Source organism: Panthera uncia, chromosome B1 (assembly GCF_023721935.1).
Source record: "Panthera uncia isolate 11264 chromosome B1, Puncia_PCG_1.0, whole genome shotgun sequence".
NCBI lineage: Eukaryota > Metazoa > Chordata > Mammalia > Carnivora > Felidae > Panthera > Panthera uncia.
The window spans coordinates 161,886,371-161,903,072 of NC_064811.1; the positions used below are offsets into that span (position 1 = coordinate 161,886,371).

Here is a 16,702-nt window from a genome sequence, read left to right on the forward strand (position 1 = left end):
TTTAGAATGACTTTTATTTACAAAACAGGTTCTTTTGTTTTACAAAACTTACAAAAATGACTTAAAAATAGAAATAGCTTCTTAGGCTCTTGGGAACTACTTTTAAGCAACAAGGAGTCAGAACTCAGATGGTTTTCTTCTTTCTAAGAGTTGTAACAGCAACATTTATGAATGCTTTATCGCTTCACAAAAAAATCACACGGCTCTGCGCTGCCTTCCTCTGGTGGAAAGGGCTCTGGTCAGGCCAGAGTCTGAAGGAGCAAGATCTTCTCGTTGATGCAGAACCTGTGTAGCACCACCATCAAGTTCTCACCACAGCGGGACACCTGACGCTCCATGGCCAGGCGGAAGTCCTCCTTCACGCCCTTGGTGATGCCCCGAGTGACTGTGTGGTGCCTGAGGGCAGCGACAGGGAAACAGGTGGACACCACAGTTAGTGCCGGCATCACCGGTCAGTGTTTCTGGGGCAGGAGTAAAACCTGACTGAAATCTACGTATAAGTAAAACATTTAAAAAAGGAAGAAAAGCCCTAACCAAACAACCCCCCCTGCCCATTCCTTCTCAGAAACTTAAAACTAGACAGACATTTCCCCATTCCATTAAAGTCTCTTTTAAACACCCAAACATCCAGTAAAGTGCCACCCTCTTTGCTTCTGAACTCTTGCAGGTCTGATGCTAACGCATCCTTGTGCTGACTTGTGCACAGTTCTGTTACTCTGGGCCGCCTGGGTCCAGTCCACGTGGCCACACAGCTCCTGTCCGGACAGGCCAGCCGAGTGCAGAGGCAGCAGCAGGGAGGAGGGAGAGCAGAATGAGCCAGTCACCACACTGAGCTCGGGCCTGGGGCGCTGTGATAAGGCTCAGAGAGGCCAGGGGCTTGTACACAGCCACTGTGGTTCCAAGCGGGTCTCTCTCCCGGTGATGCCAGAACAGGACAGCTCCGCTAAGTGCTGAGCCCACCCAGACTCGGTCTGTGTGAGAAGCAGCGGGAGGAGCTGGAGGTCCCAAGACAAGAGTCTGGCAGCGGTGGGAAGAGAGAAGCAAAACCGCCAAAGAACAGCCAGTGGCCTGCAAAAGCCTACTGGGGACCAGATGCGGTCCACGCGCTCAGGAGGCGTGCACCTTTGTGGAAGGCTCAGTGGGAGCGCACGCAAAGTGTCTAGCTACGCCCGGAAGTTGTGCTGCAGAGAAGGAGCTCACAAAGGAAATCCCACAAAATCCCAGAAAACTTAAGGCACCAAAATGAAGAAAGGAAAAGAAAACTCTAGCAAAACTCAATGGGTTCAGTTAAGAGGAGAGGAGTTTTAACTACCAGGTGAGTAATGTAGTAGGTGTAGACCAATAGAAGGCACCTCCATTCCCCGTGTCTCTACTGCCTCACTTCCCTCAGACACACTAACAGGGATTTTAACTTAGCTTTTTATACACTGGCCAAAATAAAACTGTTGAAACCACTCTAAAATGTTCCTGATTTTTTAAAACTTGTATTATCATATAAAATAAAATACAACAGAAGTCAAAAAGTTACAATGCAACAGAAGTAAAAACAAAACTAGGCTCTGTCAGGCTAGCAAAGATATTACAGGACACTCTACAATGCCCGGCATTTTAAAGAACTATACAGTAAAACAGCAGCAGTGCCATGGAGAAAACACAGGGTCCTTTGTGGACATTTTCAGTGAAGTTGGCTGGTTCACTCAGTATTAAGGGCACAGTGTCAGTGAGGCTGAGGCCATGAGTCACACTGGGAATAGACATGGACCCATTTCAGCAGCCCTGAGATCCTCTTTTCTGCGTCTCAGACTGCAACCCCAAATGGGAGCCAACCCACTGACCACCCGGAAGTTACTGGTATTTGCAGACAGCAAACTAACAGGCTTTGAAAGCTCAAAGCAAATTCTTCCCTTAACACCAGTAAAAATATAATAAAATGTGTATCCTGCTGATGGCTCAATGGCATTGTTTCTACATATAAAGCAGTGCAACTCAATTATATTTCTATCAGAGTCTCTATTCCTCTGGTAAGTTTGGATGAAGATGAGAATTAGTTAGCTTTTGTAGTTTAAGGGCCGGATAAATCAGCTAATAAAGGCAGCATTCCAAATATTTTCAATTTAGAAAGGGAAGGTCTGAAAATCAGTATCAGTGGCAGGGAAATAGTGTGCTAAGGCCCAGTTAGACCAGAACATCAACAATGGTCACTAAGATGAAAAATCCACAAATAAAAATTTATTTAAAATAAGCTTCAGCATCCTTACATATTTATGAATGAATGCCTTATGTTTTATCAAAAGAGATAACACAGTCTAGTGCCTAACCTAATGTGCACTTTAACACAGTTTTTTAATATAACTTCCATTTTTTTCCAGATCCATAATGATTTTTAAATTGAACACAAAAACACTGGCAACTTATGGAAAAAAATAAGAAATGTTACAATATTACAACCAGATGGTTTGCCAAGGAATGCAGAACAAATTAAAAAAATAAATAAAGCATGAAAAAGAGCACTGAGGCACAGAGAGCTGAAAACCATGGGCAGTACAACATGTGGACAAAACGCACACTATGAGCAGGTGTTTTCCACTTGGTACCTGTCAGCAGTCTGTATGCTGGGCTGAAGCACAGGTAAGAATTCCTGCTGCAGTAACCCCATGGGAGGGCTAGAAGGCCTTTAAAAAACAGCAAACAGCAGCATTCAAACACCCACACCGACTCACCCTGCACTGCAAAAACAACACGCCAGAGAAAATGCACAAGACTGGAACAGACTATGCAGAAACCCTTGAACTTCCAGAGGGCCCCTGGCAACAGTGGTGTCTTGGGGGAGGACGGGAGAAGCTAGCAGCCTTCTCCCTGCACCTGCTGCTGGGGCATGTCCAGAGCATCTTGTTCCGGGGCCCCGAGCTCAGCCCACTCAACATCTGGTGTAAAAGCCACCGAGGAAGAGGATGGCGGGATGCAACTGAACAGCAGTGGGGCTAACACGTGAGAAGACACATTTCAAATCCAGCCTCCTTCACTCTCCACTCTGCTCAGGCCCCCGCCAATCCCATTGATAAACCTGGGGATTGCTGGTAACCATCGTTGCCAGGACTGAAGCCTCCAACTGAAGAGGCACTTCCAAGAGGCCTAGAGGGGCTGGCAATGTGTTTGATAAAGAAAGGTTGAGCCTGAATTTCAAAAAGTATTGAGAAAAGGAATAGATGGGGGCAAAAAAAAGTCTGGGACCCATGGCTTTGCAGAATTTCATAACAAAGATTTAGTGCACAGGACACTGTTTTTCCATTTTCATCTAGTCTAATGCCAACTAAGAGACTGCAAATATCAGCATAGAAATAGTTCTCTATTTTAAAATATGTAACGACAGAATGTCTATGTAATGAATAAAGGGCTTATTCCTTCTGTTGGTCAGGCCCCGGGTGCCCTCAGCATCGGTACTGTCCCCACTTGGCATCTGAGCAGGCCAGGATGGACTCACAACCTTACCCAAGGGGAGGGCTGTATACTGCTCTCAACACCTCTGCTACTCAGCTGGAGGCATCCCACAAAGATCTGTGATGGCTTCAGAGAATTTGTTTGGAACCCAAAGGGAAAAGGAATATAGTTTTACTCAAGATTCAAATCCTAGCCCCCTTAGACGAGCTCTCTGGCTTTCACAGCATCCTTCTCCTGATGTAGTTTATGGGTAATTTGAAACGCAGGTTTCAAATGAACTTTGAGATTCACACAGCAAAGACTGGGCAAATTCCTACAAGAAATACGGCTAAGTAACAATCCCTATTCCTGCTTCCACGATGATAGAACAGCAGGCTTACCAAGAGGCTTAATGGTCTTCAACAGGGAGTTAGAAGAAATTGAAGTTTATAGTGACCAAGGTGGGGGGAGCACGGAATTATCTCTCAAAGCCTAGACACGCATGCTGTGCATCCCTACCTTACTCTAAACAACCCTTTACAATGAGATCATCTGGGCGCTGAAAAGCCCCTGCTTTCGTTCCTTGTCCTAGGGGTTTCTGCAGGTAACCAGGTCACTGTTCAGCACCATACAAACTGCCTACAGAAGAAAGGTTCAGTATAATGAAATTTGAGATCCAACTGTTGATTTTTTAACAGCCCGTTCCCTCACATCTCCACAAATGGTTAAGCATTATCTGAAGTGAGAGATCACCTGTAATTATAACCCTAAGTAAATGGAGTTGATGCTACTAAGGCTGTCTCCAGATTACGGTGATTTGGATGGTGAGTGTTACTGTGAATTAACTAAAAACCTATTAATAATAGATATGTTTTGTATATCCAGCCTCAAAAACTAGGAATCTTTTAAGCCCACAAAAGGGGTTACCTAAGCTCCCATATCAAAAAAGTCATCTTTATTCTCAAACACTGTTAAGAGTATTTTAATGATGCAATTATTTTCCCCATAATTCTTAGTTGTAGTCTTGCAGAAGAGAATGGAGAGAGGAAGAGGAGCATGTCCAGACCGGCTCACCTAAGCATCCTACTGTATAAAGGTCTTGTGTTTTTAAAAAAGAGCATTTTGTTCTGTTATTTTAGATATTTAGAATATTTATTAATAATATTTACAAGATGAAGGACAAAAACCCCATTTAATCTCCTCTCATTCTTTAGAATGGATTCCACAAGACCCTTTTCTCAACAGGAGTAATGTTTGCTATGCCCCAAATTACTGAGGTGATACATATCCAGAATGAGCATCTCATACTTCCCTCTCAACATCTCTAAGGCTCTACAAAGATAGAACAAGATGTGAATTTTTGCTCTCAATAACTGAAAACTTGTTCATGTCACAATTGAGAGAAAAAGGAAAATGTTTTCAGCCTTAGTAACACTCCCTTCTCACTCAGGGCTCAGTCTCTTGCAGTGACTCTGACAATGACTCACAGCCATGCTGAGTATGCAGGACGCAAAGGAGGAAGTATGAAAATAAAACTACACGTGGCATTTACAGCACAGAGGATATATTATCCAAACTACAATGAGTATTGAAGGATAGAAGCAAGATTTATGAGCTATTTAAAAATCATAAATGGTCACTAACTTTATCTAGGGGTGGGAGGGCATGCCTGAGACCAGGCACCCCACCATTATTTCTTGGGGCAGGTGTGTTTTGTGTGGGGGCACTAGACCCAGCTACTGTCCCTTGTGCTATGTAAGCAATTACTGCTTAGAAAGGCTTCAAATAAACACTGAAATCCAAGTATAGTTTCTAAATAAAGTCTGTAGTTTTCCCTAATCCAATACAACTTTAATTACACATGACTCTTCTTAATTAAAAACATCTATGTCTAACCAGAAATTTATAGGGTTACCCTGTCAATTTTGGAAAGGAAAAGATAATCATGAATGAGACTTCTGTTTAGTGAAAAGGTTTCAAAAGTGACAGAGGTACCCCAATTTGAACAACGTTTTACTGGAAATGTACTTAAGGAAACACCAAGTTTCAGAAGGTACCCAGAATCAACTCTACTCTCAAAAACAGAGACCAGGTTTGGATTCCTTTCTATTACATTTCTGAAAGACACAGGAACTTATAAATACTTCCTACAAGCACACAAAAGGTGAGCACTTAGCACAGAAGAGCAAGACAGCATGCTTACTTGATCAGCATTCCTTGATTGGGTAGTAATTCCAGATGGATTTTCCCACCTTCTTGAGTTCTTAAGTAGGCGAATTCCTCCAGCATATCAATATCTGCAGGCCAGATTCAGGTTAACCACATGTAGAAACAAGGTACCCTGCTCTCTGAGATGTGGAACAGGCTTGCAGTGACTGCGTAACTTGCCCATGGCCAACCTGCTAACTAGAGTCAGTACTGGAACCCGGGTCTGTCTTGTTGCCAAATTAGTGATTCTTATACCAACCAAACCACCTCATTAAGATAAATTTATTTCTCATACAGATGCTAATAAAGACATTCTGTATGGTTATAACAGCAAAATCTGTTTTTGGTTTTTTTTTTTTAAGTAGGCTTCACGCTCAGCACGGAGCCCCACGTAGGGCTTGAACTCACAATCCTGAGATCAAGACCTGGGCTGAAATCAACAGTGGGACGCTTAACTAACTGAGCCACCCAGGCACCCCAGCAAAATCTTTTGTTTTCTTAGTAAGAAATGAAAGTGGCAGTGGTGTTGTATCCCTGAAAATAGTTAAGAAATCCTGCTCTAGGCGCTTGGACAAAGACAGCACATTCCTTACACCATAGGTGGTCTTTCCCTAGGAAGAGTATGAAATACAACACTTCCTCCCTAGTGTCAAAACAACTGCTGGGCTACACGCATGTTTGGTGGGGACTCAGTGGCAGCTGTAACAGCTGTGACATGGTGCTCTAACAGCTGACCCCCGGGGGACAGTCAGGGCCCTAAGTGAGGCCCAAGGAGGCCCTCTGCCAATAGATGAAGGCCAATGAACTGTTATATTCTATGGCCTCACAGCCAATCTGGGCCTGTCAGGAACCTGAAGGCTATTAATTTAGGCATCTTGGGTATCTTCCCAGAAGCCGCTGCAAGTGGAAAATGTATTTGGGCTACTAATATTCCTGATTCATTGCATCACCTCTGTGAAGCCTTTTATGACTCTCATGAGACCAACTGCCACAGTCCCATTTTTAATCACCATTCTGTCTTTCTTTCCCCCAGAGAAAACCATTATTTCTACCTAGAATGGTTGATTTCTTGTACCATGTGTTAATTCTATAAAAAAAAAGTCAGAATTTCTTATGCTTAAATAAGAAAAAGGATACTTGTAACATAATTGAAAAAATTCTCATATTGGAAATTTCCTTGTTGGCAAATCTTATTGACAGCTTTCAAGAAGAGATTCTCTCCCCGTGGCCACTCTTGCTGAAGCAAGACGATCACATGCCCCAGTGCCATGTCGTCCCTGCTGTCTGTGAAAGCTCGCAGCTGCAAGACAAGGATTTGTGCAGACACAGAAGGAAAAGGAAATCATGGGGTGATCTTAAATATGTCAAATATCACTTCCTTAAAAAATGCTGCTATATGGGGCACCTGGGTGGGTCAGTTGGTAGAGTGTCTTACTTTGGCTCAGGTCATGATTTTGTAGTTCGTGGGTTTGAGGCCCGCGCTGGGTTCTGTGCTGACAGCTCAGAGGCTGCAGCCTGCTTTGGATTCTGTGTCTCCCTCTCTCTCTGCCCTCCCCTGCTTGCACTCTGTCTCTCTCTCAAAATCAAGATTAAAAAAAAATGCTGCTGTATGAAAATGTGAACAAAACAGAATACCCGCTTGCTATGCAAACATCACAACTGCCTTCTGATGGGGGTGGGTCCTAACCAAAGAAACCTCGGTTCCCTCTGTGCTGTGAACAAGGTCTCTGGCAGCGCACTCCGTGAGCATTGTGATGGGAGCTGGATGTGCATGGTGGGCTGGAAGCTTAGTCTTTGGGAAAAGGGCAACAGAAGTTGAGTCGTTCTGTATATCAGAGAGAGGAATTTGGGGATTTCTTTTAAGGGGACGGTTGTGGGCCAGGGTGGGCAAGAAGCCTTGTAGGAGAGGAGGGTGTGAGGAGAACATGGACTGGGGAGAAGAAAGGCACTGAGCAACAAAGAAGGAAGCAGGTGTGTGAACTGGAGAAACGGCAAAAGAACTTTTTGTTCTAAATGAGCAGCGAGGCTTCAAATCACACTTCAAATGGTTTCTGTCTCCCCAGGTGATTCTGACCATGAGTTAAATCCGGGAATTATGGCCCTAAAGCAGAGACCCAATACTGCTGTTCTCCTGCTCACAAGCCTTGGTGAAATGCAGGCCGAGGCTCCGCTCCACCTGCAGCCACAGGCCTAGTGTTCTTCCGACAATCTTTAAACTGGCCCAGTGGTCATCTGGTGGTGGTCATCCTAATGCCTGGAATGCTTTTACCCCCCACATCTTTAGGATAATAAACTCACATCCCTCTACGAACCCAATGGCATTTGTATTCTCTTCTTCTAGCCAATACATTCTGACATACGTTAATGCATAAAGTATTTACTGAACATCACTATGGGCAAGGATATTTGCATAACTGTCCCACTATTCTTTGTAAACTGCTCAAGGATGGGGGTCATCTCCTACTCATTAGTACCTAGTACAGTTCACAACTAGTATTTGTCAATTCCTAGCTCATGTAATCTCCCCACTACACCAGGTCACTCTAGATCATCACAGCAATGTTCCAAATTAAATTTCTTTCATGCCAATCAACTTTCAGCTTACCTTAAAACAAGCTAACATTAAATGCAGGCAGTACGGCATGATGGCCTTACTGGTACAAGGCAGAAGCTTCAGGTCTGAACCTAATAAAAAGTCCACAATATGTTTGTTATTATTGAAGAAAACAGCTTTGAAAAGCAAATGTTTAAGACTTTTTCCAGAAAAAAAAAGATAAGCAACAGTCATATGACTTCAAATATAGTTAAACCATGATTATATGTAGTGATGATGAAATTGGTTTTTTGAAGGGTCTCTGGATTTCACTTATCAATCTTCTTTCCTAACCCTGCTTAAATACTTTTTAAAAAACATTTCAAATGTATAGAAAATTACATAAAGAATATTACAAATACCACTGTGATCAACACTCAGCTCTATAAAATGTTAACATTTTGCTTTAAAGATTTTATATAAAATATCACAAATTCAGTTGAAGCCTCCTGTGTACCTTTTTAGACCATGTCCTCTTCCATCACCCTAATGTAACTATTATCCTGAATGTGATGTTTTTCATTTCTATGCAACAACAAAGAAGAAAGTTTTGCAAGTGTTCAGTTTACTATATAAATGGCATCATATTATATGCATCCTTCTGAAAACGGTTTTTGGTACTAATACCTATAGTTCTAGCTGACAGTTTTTACTCTTTATGTATTATTCTGCTATTTACATATGCCACAATTCATTTATCCATTCTTTTATGGGGGACACTGAGCTATCCAATTTTTCACTATTACAAACAATGCTGAAATAAACATTCTTATATACATTTTCTTGTGCACTTGTGGAAAAAAAACTTCAGGCAATAATTTTCCAACCAAGACCTTAATCCTTTCCTTTATGGTGTATGCTCTTTATATCCTAAATCCTTCTCTACCCTGAGGACAAAAGTAGCAAGAAATAATGGAGATGTTATGCACACATATTTACACATGTTTATGTATCTAAAACAAAAGGTTCATTGAACAAAGGGTTCAATTTAGCCTTTGTACAGGAGATGCACTCATTTTAATGATACTATTAGACTCTACGTCATTAAAAAAGAAAACATTTGTTTGAAATTCATGACCCAGTGGGTAAGGACCCAAGTTGGAAAGGCACTGATCTAAGAAATTTAACTAGAAGAGGTATACAACTAGGTAATGAGATGTTCAACTGCAACAGCTAAATTGGTCTCCAAAGTGTTGGTGTGAGTTTATATACCTTCCAGAAGCAGACAGGCAATGTGTGTCTTCATATCCTGGTAACCAGGGTTGCTACTTTCTAATCCCTGCATTCTGATGTGTGTGAAATGGTAGCTTACTGTTTTAATCTGAAGTCCCCATATTGCTAATAGGTTAAAAGTTTTCTTTTTTTTTTTTTAAAGTTGAACCTATGAACCCACAAGATCATGACCCGAGCCAAAATCAAGGGTCGGATGCTTAACTGACTGAGCCACCAAGGGGCTCTGAGCGTTTTTTCAAATAGTTTGTGGCCATTTGGATTTCTGCTTCTGTGAATCTGTTCGTATTCTTTGCCTGTTTTTCTGTGAGGGGTTGGTTGGTTGTTTCTCACTGGTTTGAAGGAGCTGTTTCAAAATTCTGGATGCTCACTTTTTGTTGATTCTGTGTGCTGGACAATTTTCTTACAGTCCATGGCTTAGCCTTTCACTTTGATGACACTATCTTTCATTGGTATTTTAATTTTACTGGGACTAAATTTATGTTGTATGCTTTCTGTAGCCTAAATCCTTCTCCACCTAGAAGGCACAAAGAATCTTTTCTGTATTTTCTTCTAAAAGTTTGGAAGTTTTAGTTTCCATTTTTAAATCTTAAAATTTAAAGAATTTTTGTGTAGTGTGAAGGAGGGATCACATTTCTGTTGTTTTTACATTTGGATCAATTATCCCAGCACCACTGATTAGATAAATTCACTCTTCCTCCACTTAATTGCAATACCACGTGCTTCTTGGTTCTCTATTCCATCAGTCAATCTCTATGCCAATACTACACTATCTTTATTACTATAGCTTTAAAATAAGTCTTGATGTCAGCTAGGTCCAGTCTTACCCACTAGACCTGCTTCTGTTTCACAGAGATACTTAATTTTCAAGGGGTCTGGGCTATTTCTTTCTTTCTTTTTTTTTTAAGTCTCCCAAGTACCTTAGAGAGCTTCAATAATGATCAAAATTGTCATGCTTTTGTCTTCTAGGAAATTTTTAGTGTCTTAATAAATCTACCTACTAGTCGCAAAGACCTTTTCTTATAAAAAATGTTATCGTTTTAACTTTTCCATTTAGTCTCAGCCCCATCTCAGCTTTCCTTTCTCCAAAGAATTACTCTGGTGTCTTCACTAAAAATCACCTGACCATATTTGTGTGGGTCTCTCTGGGTTCTCCATTCTTCTGCCCATACTGTTTGGATAACTGTAGCTTTACTCAAAAGTCTTGCTATCAGGGGGCACCTGGGTGGCTCAGTCAGATGAGTGGCTGACTTTAGCTCAGGTCATGATCTCACAGCTCATGAATTTGAGCCCCACATTGGGCTCTGTGCTGACAGCTCAGAGCCTGGGGCCTGCTTTGCATTCCGTGTCTCCCTCTCTCTCTGCCCCTCTCTTGCTCGCACTCTTTCTCTCTCTCAAAAATAAATAAACATTAAAAAAAAAAAGTCTTGCTATCAGGTAGGGTAAGTTGCCCAGTTTTGTTAGTCTTTTTCAAAACTGTTTTGGCTATTCTAGGTTGCACTTCTATATAGATTTTAGAATCAAGCTTGTCTAGGGGCACCTAGGTGGCTCAGTCAGTTGAGCATCTAGCTCTTGGTTTTGGCTCAGGTCATGATCTCATGGTTCTTAAGTTCAAGCCCCGCGTCAGGCTCTGTGCTAACAGTGCAGAGCCTACTTGGAATTCTCTCTCTCTCTGCCCCTCCCCTTCTCTCAAAATAAAAAAAAAAAAAAAAAAAAAAAAAAAAGTCTGATGGGATTTTAATTGGGATTGCATTGAATCTGTACACACATTTGAGGAGGACCAGAACCCTAAAACATTGGAGTCTTCTGATCTATGAACATGATTTTGCATACTTTTCAATATATTTATCCCTAAGTATTTTATGTTTTTTGATATTATTCTATTTGGAGATTCCTTAGACTTTTCTTTTCTCTTTTTTTTTTTTTTTTTTGTTTTAACTTTAGCTATTTTGAGAGAGGGAGAGAGAGAAAGAGAGAGAGAGAGAGAGAGGGAGAGAGAGAGAGGGAGAGAGAGAGAGAGATCACACACGTGAGTAGGAGAGTGGCAGAGAGGGAGAGACAGAATCCCAAGCAGGCTCTGCGCTATTAGTGCAGGGCCTGATTCAGGGCTCAGTCTCACCAACTTAAGATCACGACCTGAGCCGAAATCTAGAGTCAGACACTTAACTGACTGAGCCACCCAGGCACCCCCCTTAGGTTTTTCTAACATATCCACATACGTTGCTGCAAATAAAGGCAGTCATATGAAGATAACTATTTTTCAACCTTTATACCTTTCCTTTTCTGCCTATTGTACTGGCTAGAATCTCTAGTATGTTTAATTGAAGTGGTAAGAGGAGATAGATACTCTTATTAAATTGTTGATCTTGGGGAAAGCATTTGATATTTCATAGTTAAGTACGATGTTGAGGAACATGTTTCTAGTTTGCTAAGATTTTTTAATAATTATGAATAAATGCAAACATAACTGCATAAATGCATATAGATACATTTCTATCTGCATCTATTAAGAAAATTATGATTTTTCTCCTTTAATATATTAAAGTGGTAATATTACAGGGACTAATTTTCCTATGTTAAACCACTTTTGCATTCCCAGTATACTTGGATATGTATTACCCTTCTTATATACTGCTGTATTCTATTTGCTAAGACTTTGAGGATTTTAGAATCTATGTTTATGATGGATACTGGCCTTTAATGTTCTCTTCTGGTAATGCTCTTACACGATTTTGCTTTTAGGGTTATGTTGGCCTTAAAAACTGAATTGGGAAGTGTTCTCTTTTACTCTATTTTCTCAGAGTATGTGTAAGATTGGTGTTACTTCTTCCTAAGTGCTTGACAGAATTCATCAGTGAAGCCATTCAGATATGCAGTCTTGTGGGAAGGTTTTTGATAACAAATATAATTTCTTTGATAGATGTAGGAACATTTATATTTTCTATTTGATCTGTGTCAGTTTTGATTAGTTGTGTTTTTCAAGGAATTTTTCCATTTCATCAAGTTGTTGAATTTATTGGCATAAAGTCATTAATAATTTATTCTCCTAGTGTCCTTTTGATTTCAGTAGGATCTGTAGTGACATTCCTGCTATTGGTAATTTGTGCTCTCTTCCTGATCAATCTTGTTAGGAGTTTATCAATTTTATTTTTTTTTCAAAAAACCCAACTTTTAGCTTCATTAATTTCCTCTATTTCATTTTCTATTACATTGATTTCTACCACTAAAATTATTTCCTGTCTTCTATTTTCTTTGGGTTTAACTTGCTTATCTTTTTCTAACTTCTTTTTTTTATTTAAGTTTATTTATTTTTGAGAGAGAGAGAGAGAGAGAGAATATGAGAGAGAATGAGAACACAAGTGGGGGAGGGGCAGAGAGAGAGAATCCCAAGCAGGCTCTGTTCTGTCAATGCAGAACCTGATGCGGGGCTCTAACTCACAAACGGTAAGATTATGACCTGAGCCTAAATCAAGAGTTGGACGCTTAACTGTCTGAGCCACCCAAGCGCCCCTCTTTTTCTAATTTCTAAGTATTACAACTAAATTTATATAGTTTTACAATCAATGTGCTACTTGAGGTGAAGCTCAAAATAGCCTACAAGCGATATGCCAGGAAACACTTCTTAACGAATCATCTGCAAATTTTCCGAGAATTGATAAAGATAGGAAAAGGAATTATCAGATATTCTTCAGAGATAACAAACTCAGGAAGTGAAGAGAATTTTGGAAGAAAGATTTGCAGCTGCTTATGAAATCAGTGCCAAGGACAAGCTTGGCAAGGGATTAACTTTTTATATAGTCTGTCAAACCCTGCAGATCATGTATCATCTCATCAGGAATTGTAAAGAATTTTCCAGCCTTGGGTAAAGCCATTTTTACAAAATAAGAATAAAACTTGTCACTGTACCTTTTCTAAATTTGGGCTTTATTTTTGAGGGTTCTTCCTGTGATTTGCCTCCATCTTGAATGGGGAGTACCATGTAGCACATCAAATCAAGGACTTTTTCACATGTCATCTAAAGAAGATCAGATGAAAAGGTACTAATCTGAAATTTTCTCACCGGAAGTAAATCAACATAACAACTAACACACTTATAGCATACAACAGGGCAACGTGTGTACATGTAGGTCTACGGTGCGGCCTCAAATTTTTAAATTTTTTTTTAAAGTTTTATTTTTATTTCTGAGAGAGAGAAAGAGCACAAGTTGGGCAGGGTCAGAGACAGAGAGAGAGACAGAATCTGAAGCAGGCTCCAGGCTCTGAGCTGTCAGCACAGAGCCTGATGCAGAGTTCGAACTCACAAACCACAAGATCATGACCTGAGCTGAAGTCAGACGCTTAACTGACTGAGCAACCCAGGCACCCCTCAAGACTATTTATGGGACCATCACTGTTTGCTCAACAGCAAACGTAGAAAAAGTAAGATTAAATATAGGTACTAGACTTTTGAGGGAATAATAACTCCTTCTTTGCTGGTAAAACAAAAGAACAAAAATTAAAAATTAGTCAAGTATTACCTAAACTACCTATGTGTTTAACAGCACAGTGGCATCCAAAGGAAGAATATCCCAGTCTTAAAGACATTTACTACCTCAATGAAGAGAAAAGTCAACAAAATGGGACACAGAGTAGTGGATTAAATGGTATGATCTAGAGCATAATTTAAAATGAAGGAGAAATATATACAAGCTAAACTAGCTGGTGTAGGAAGGTTACCTTCACCAAGTCTTAAAGGGGGGCAATGATTTGAAATGTGGAAAAGAGAAAAAAGCAGTTTCAGAGGAGAGAAAGATGTGGGGAAGGGCTGGGTATTGTTTAAGTAAAAGGAGGGTGTGGTTTAGGAAATACACAAAACTGGTCAGAAGCTGCACTGGTGCTGAGGGAAGCCTCAAGTGCCACACTGAGCAGGCTGGTCTCCATCCACAGACAGTAAGCCATCACCTACGGTCTACCTGTCCAATTCTAATGTTAACAACTAGATTCCATTTAGGGAGCATATTCTATGTGTCAGGCACAACCCTCTCATTATCCTCATTCTACAGATGAGGAAGTGCAGTGTTAAACCCATGCCTCTTAACCTTTTTCATGTCTTGGCACATTCAGAAAATATCTGTAAGGCTGCTCAGAGCTGGCAGTACTAACCTGGAGGCTCCAGCTGCCTTAAGCCACTAACTAAAAGGGTCAGTATCTTGGCACATCCAGAACTCACCCATGGCCACAAGGGTGTGAAGCTCTAGCTTTAAGAGCTCAACAGCTCGGTAGTTAAAAACTTGAACACTGGAATTAGAAAGCTTGGTGAGGTAACTTGGCCCAGGTTACAGAGCTGGCAAGTGGGAAGGCCAGGATGTGTACTCCAGAGACATATGCTACCATCCTTCAATGCCCACCTCCAGCCAATCTTTTTTGTAAATCCCTCCTTGACTACATGGACCCTGGTGAAAACTCCCTTCCCTGAATGCCTACTGTGCATATGTCAGGGGCACACCACTTAATATCTGACTTTTAACTGTCTTATATAAATACTTGCACTTTTCTCTGTAACTCAAATTATATGTCCTGAATGCAGGGATCCCACATTCCCCACACTCTGCTTATATTTTCCACCCCAGCACGTGGCTCAACTCTGGGCACTTTGGAAGTCAATATTTCAAGTAAGTGGAATGATGACAGCAATAGGAAGCAACGACCGTAACTTAGAGATAAAAAAAAATTACAGGCAAAAAACTCAGTTCAGAGCCATTGCTTAGGATGGTAGCAAAGGAAATAAAAGGCACTACACCAAAGACATTAGCTTCATACTGGAAGAATCAAAAAGATTAGCTAGAGTGAGAGGCAACCATTTGATTTGAGAGTTTCGCATCTACGGGCCAGAGAACGAGGGAAACTCACATCTGGATGTGATGGGTCTGAGCTGAAGACAGACAGCTGAAGGCAGCTGGGATCAGGAATAAGTTATAAACCAAAGAGGTAGGCCTAACTGCGATCAGCTTTAATGGAAGTCCTCAAAGACAATGAATTTGCCTACCTTACTTAAATCTACCCGTTTTATATTCCCTAATACAATGCTGAACAGCAGTGCCTTGTGTAACTGTCTAATTCTGTATGATATATGAATATCTATGTGAGTAAATAATATGTTTTATTTTAAATTCTTAGAAGGAATTTACTAAAACTTACAATTAGGTACCTAATAATTACATAAATGATGGCAGAAAAGTATTTTCAATTTTCAATGCACATACTTTACATACTAATTGTTTCTTCCTACATGATGAATTATAAATTGTGTTTCAAAGTTTAAGTTTAAAAACCTAATTTGGGGTTACTAATCACAAAGTAATCAACTTAACATATAGAGAGATGAGAAGAAATCAGAGTTTGTGTGTTAAGTTGTGGTCCTGAATTTATACAGTACCCATGTTTATATAAAGAATGTGCTTATCACTCAATTCAAACATTTATTAAGTATCAAAGCTGTGCAAACCACTGTGGCAGGTGTTATGAGGGACTTAAATGTAAAGAACAGGGTCCCCACCCTGTGGTAGCAGGGGCTCACAATCATAAAGGAAACAGACCTGGAATACCCCATGAGGTATAATCATCATGTAAAAAGCAAATCTGAGGCTCAGATAAGCTATGGAAATCCTCCCTTTCCCACTTAGTATATGCCTCTTCTGTCCAAGTACAATAGGACTGATTCTGCTCTAAAGGGAATCCAGATAAGAAAGTAAAGAAAAAAAAAATCATCCTCCAATAAAATGGAATCTGAAAAGTACTGAAGTCTATTTCAGGAAAGCTGTAAGTAAACAGAAAACGGAGTAAAAAAATCATCAAGATTTTCATCAGCAGATTAGTTGATTAAAATCTAGGCAGAAAGACCCTTTTTCAAATAAACATGCGTTGTATTAAAAGCCCACTATAGGAAAAAGAGGAAGCCCCAGGGAAGCTTAGTGAATGAGGGTCCCCGTGCAAGGCACACACTACTCACTCTGTACTCTCCTAGAGCGAAGTGGCAAGTCGCTAGCTGGATGAGTGCTCGCTGATGCTCCAGGGTCCCCTGTCCCGTGATCTGTGGCTGAGGAAGTGATCCCTGGAGAGCTGCTAAATGATGCAGGCTGGCTATTGCTTTTTTATATTGACCCTAAAAAAGACATAACAGCGAGGAGATGAAAAACACTGTCATTTAAATAAATCTCCAGAGTTAATTAAGCAAGCAGCAAGCAACTCCAAATAAGGTAGCTCTGCTTGATCATC

General features: G+C 40.6%; 1 protein-coding gene across 2 annotated transcripts in view; it reads right to left on the reverse strand.

Annotated features, from left to right (window-relative positions):
* INTS10 (integrator complex subunit 10) overlaps positions 1-16,702 on the reverse strand; it is a 32,214-nt gene continuing 15,512 nt past the window's right edge. The window contains exons 12-18 of one of the 2 annotated variants that reach the window (XM_049632459.1): positions 16,437-16,589; positions 13,355-13,463; positions 8,231-8,310; positions 6,763-6,925; positions 5,621-5,714; positions 2,595-2,672; positions 1-396 (exon numbers count right to left, since the gene is read on the reverse strand). In XM_049632459.1, the coding sequence (XP_049488416.1) occupies positions 240-396; positions 2,595-2,672; positions 5,621-5,714; positions 6,763-6,925; positions 8,231-8,310; positions 13,355-13,463; positions 16,437-16,589 (834 nt within the window). In that variant the 3' untranslated portion in view covers positions 1-239. The remainder of the gene's footprint in view (positions 397-2,594; positions 2,673-5,620; positions 5,715-6,762; positions 6,926-8,230; positions 8,311-13,354; positions 13,464-16,436; positions 16,590-16,702) is intronic. The other variant, XM_049632458.1, reaches the window with a different exon arrangement.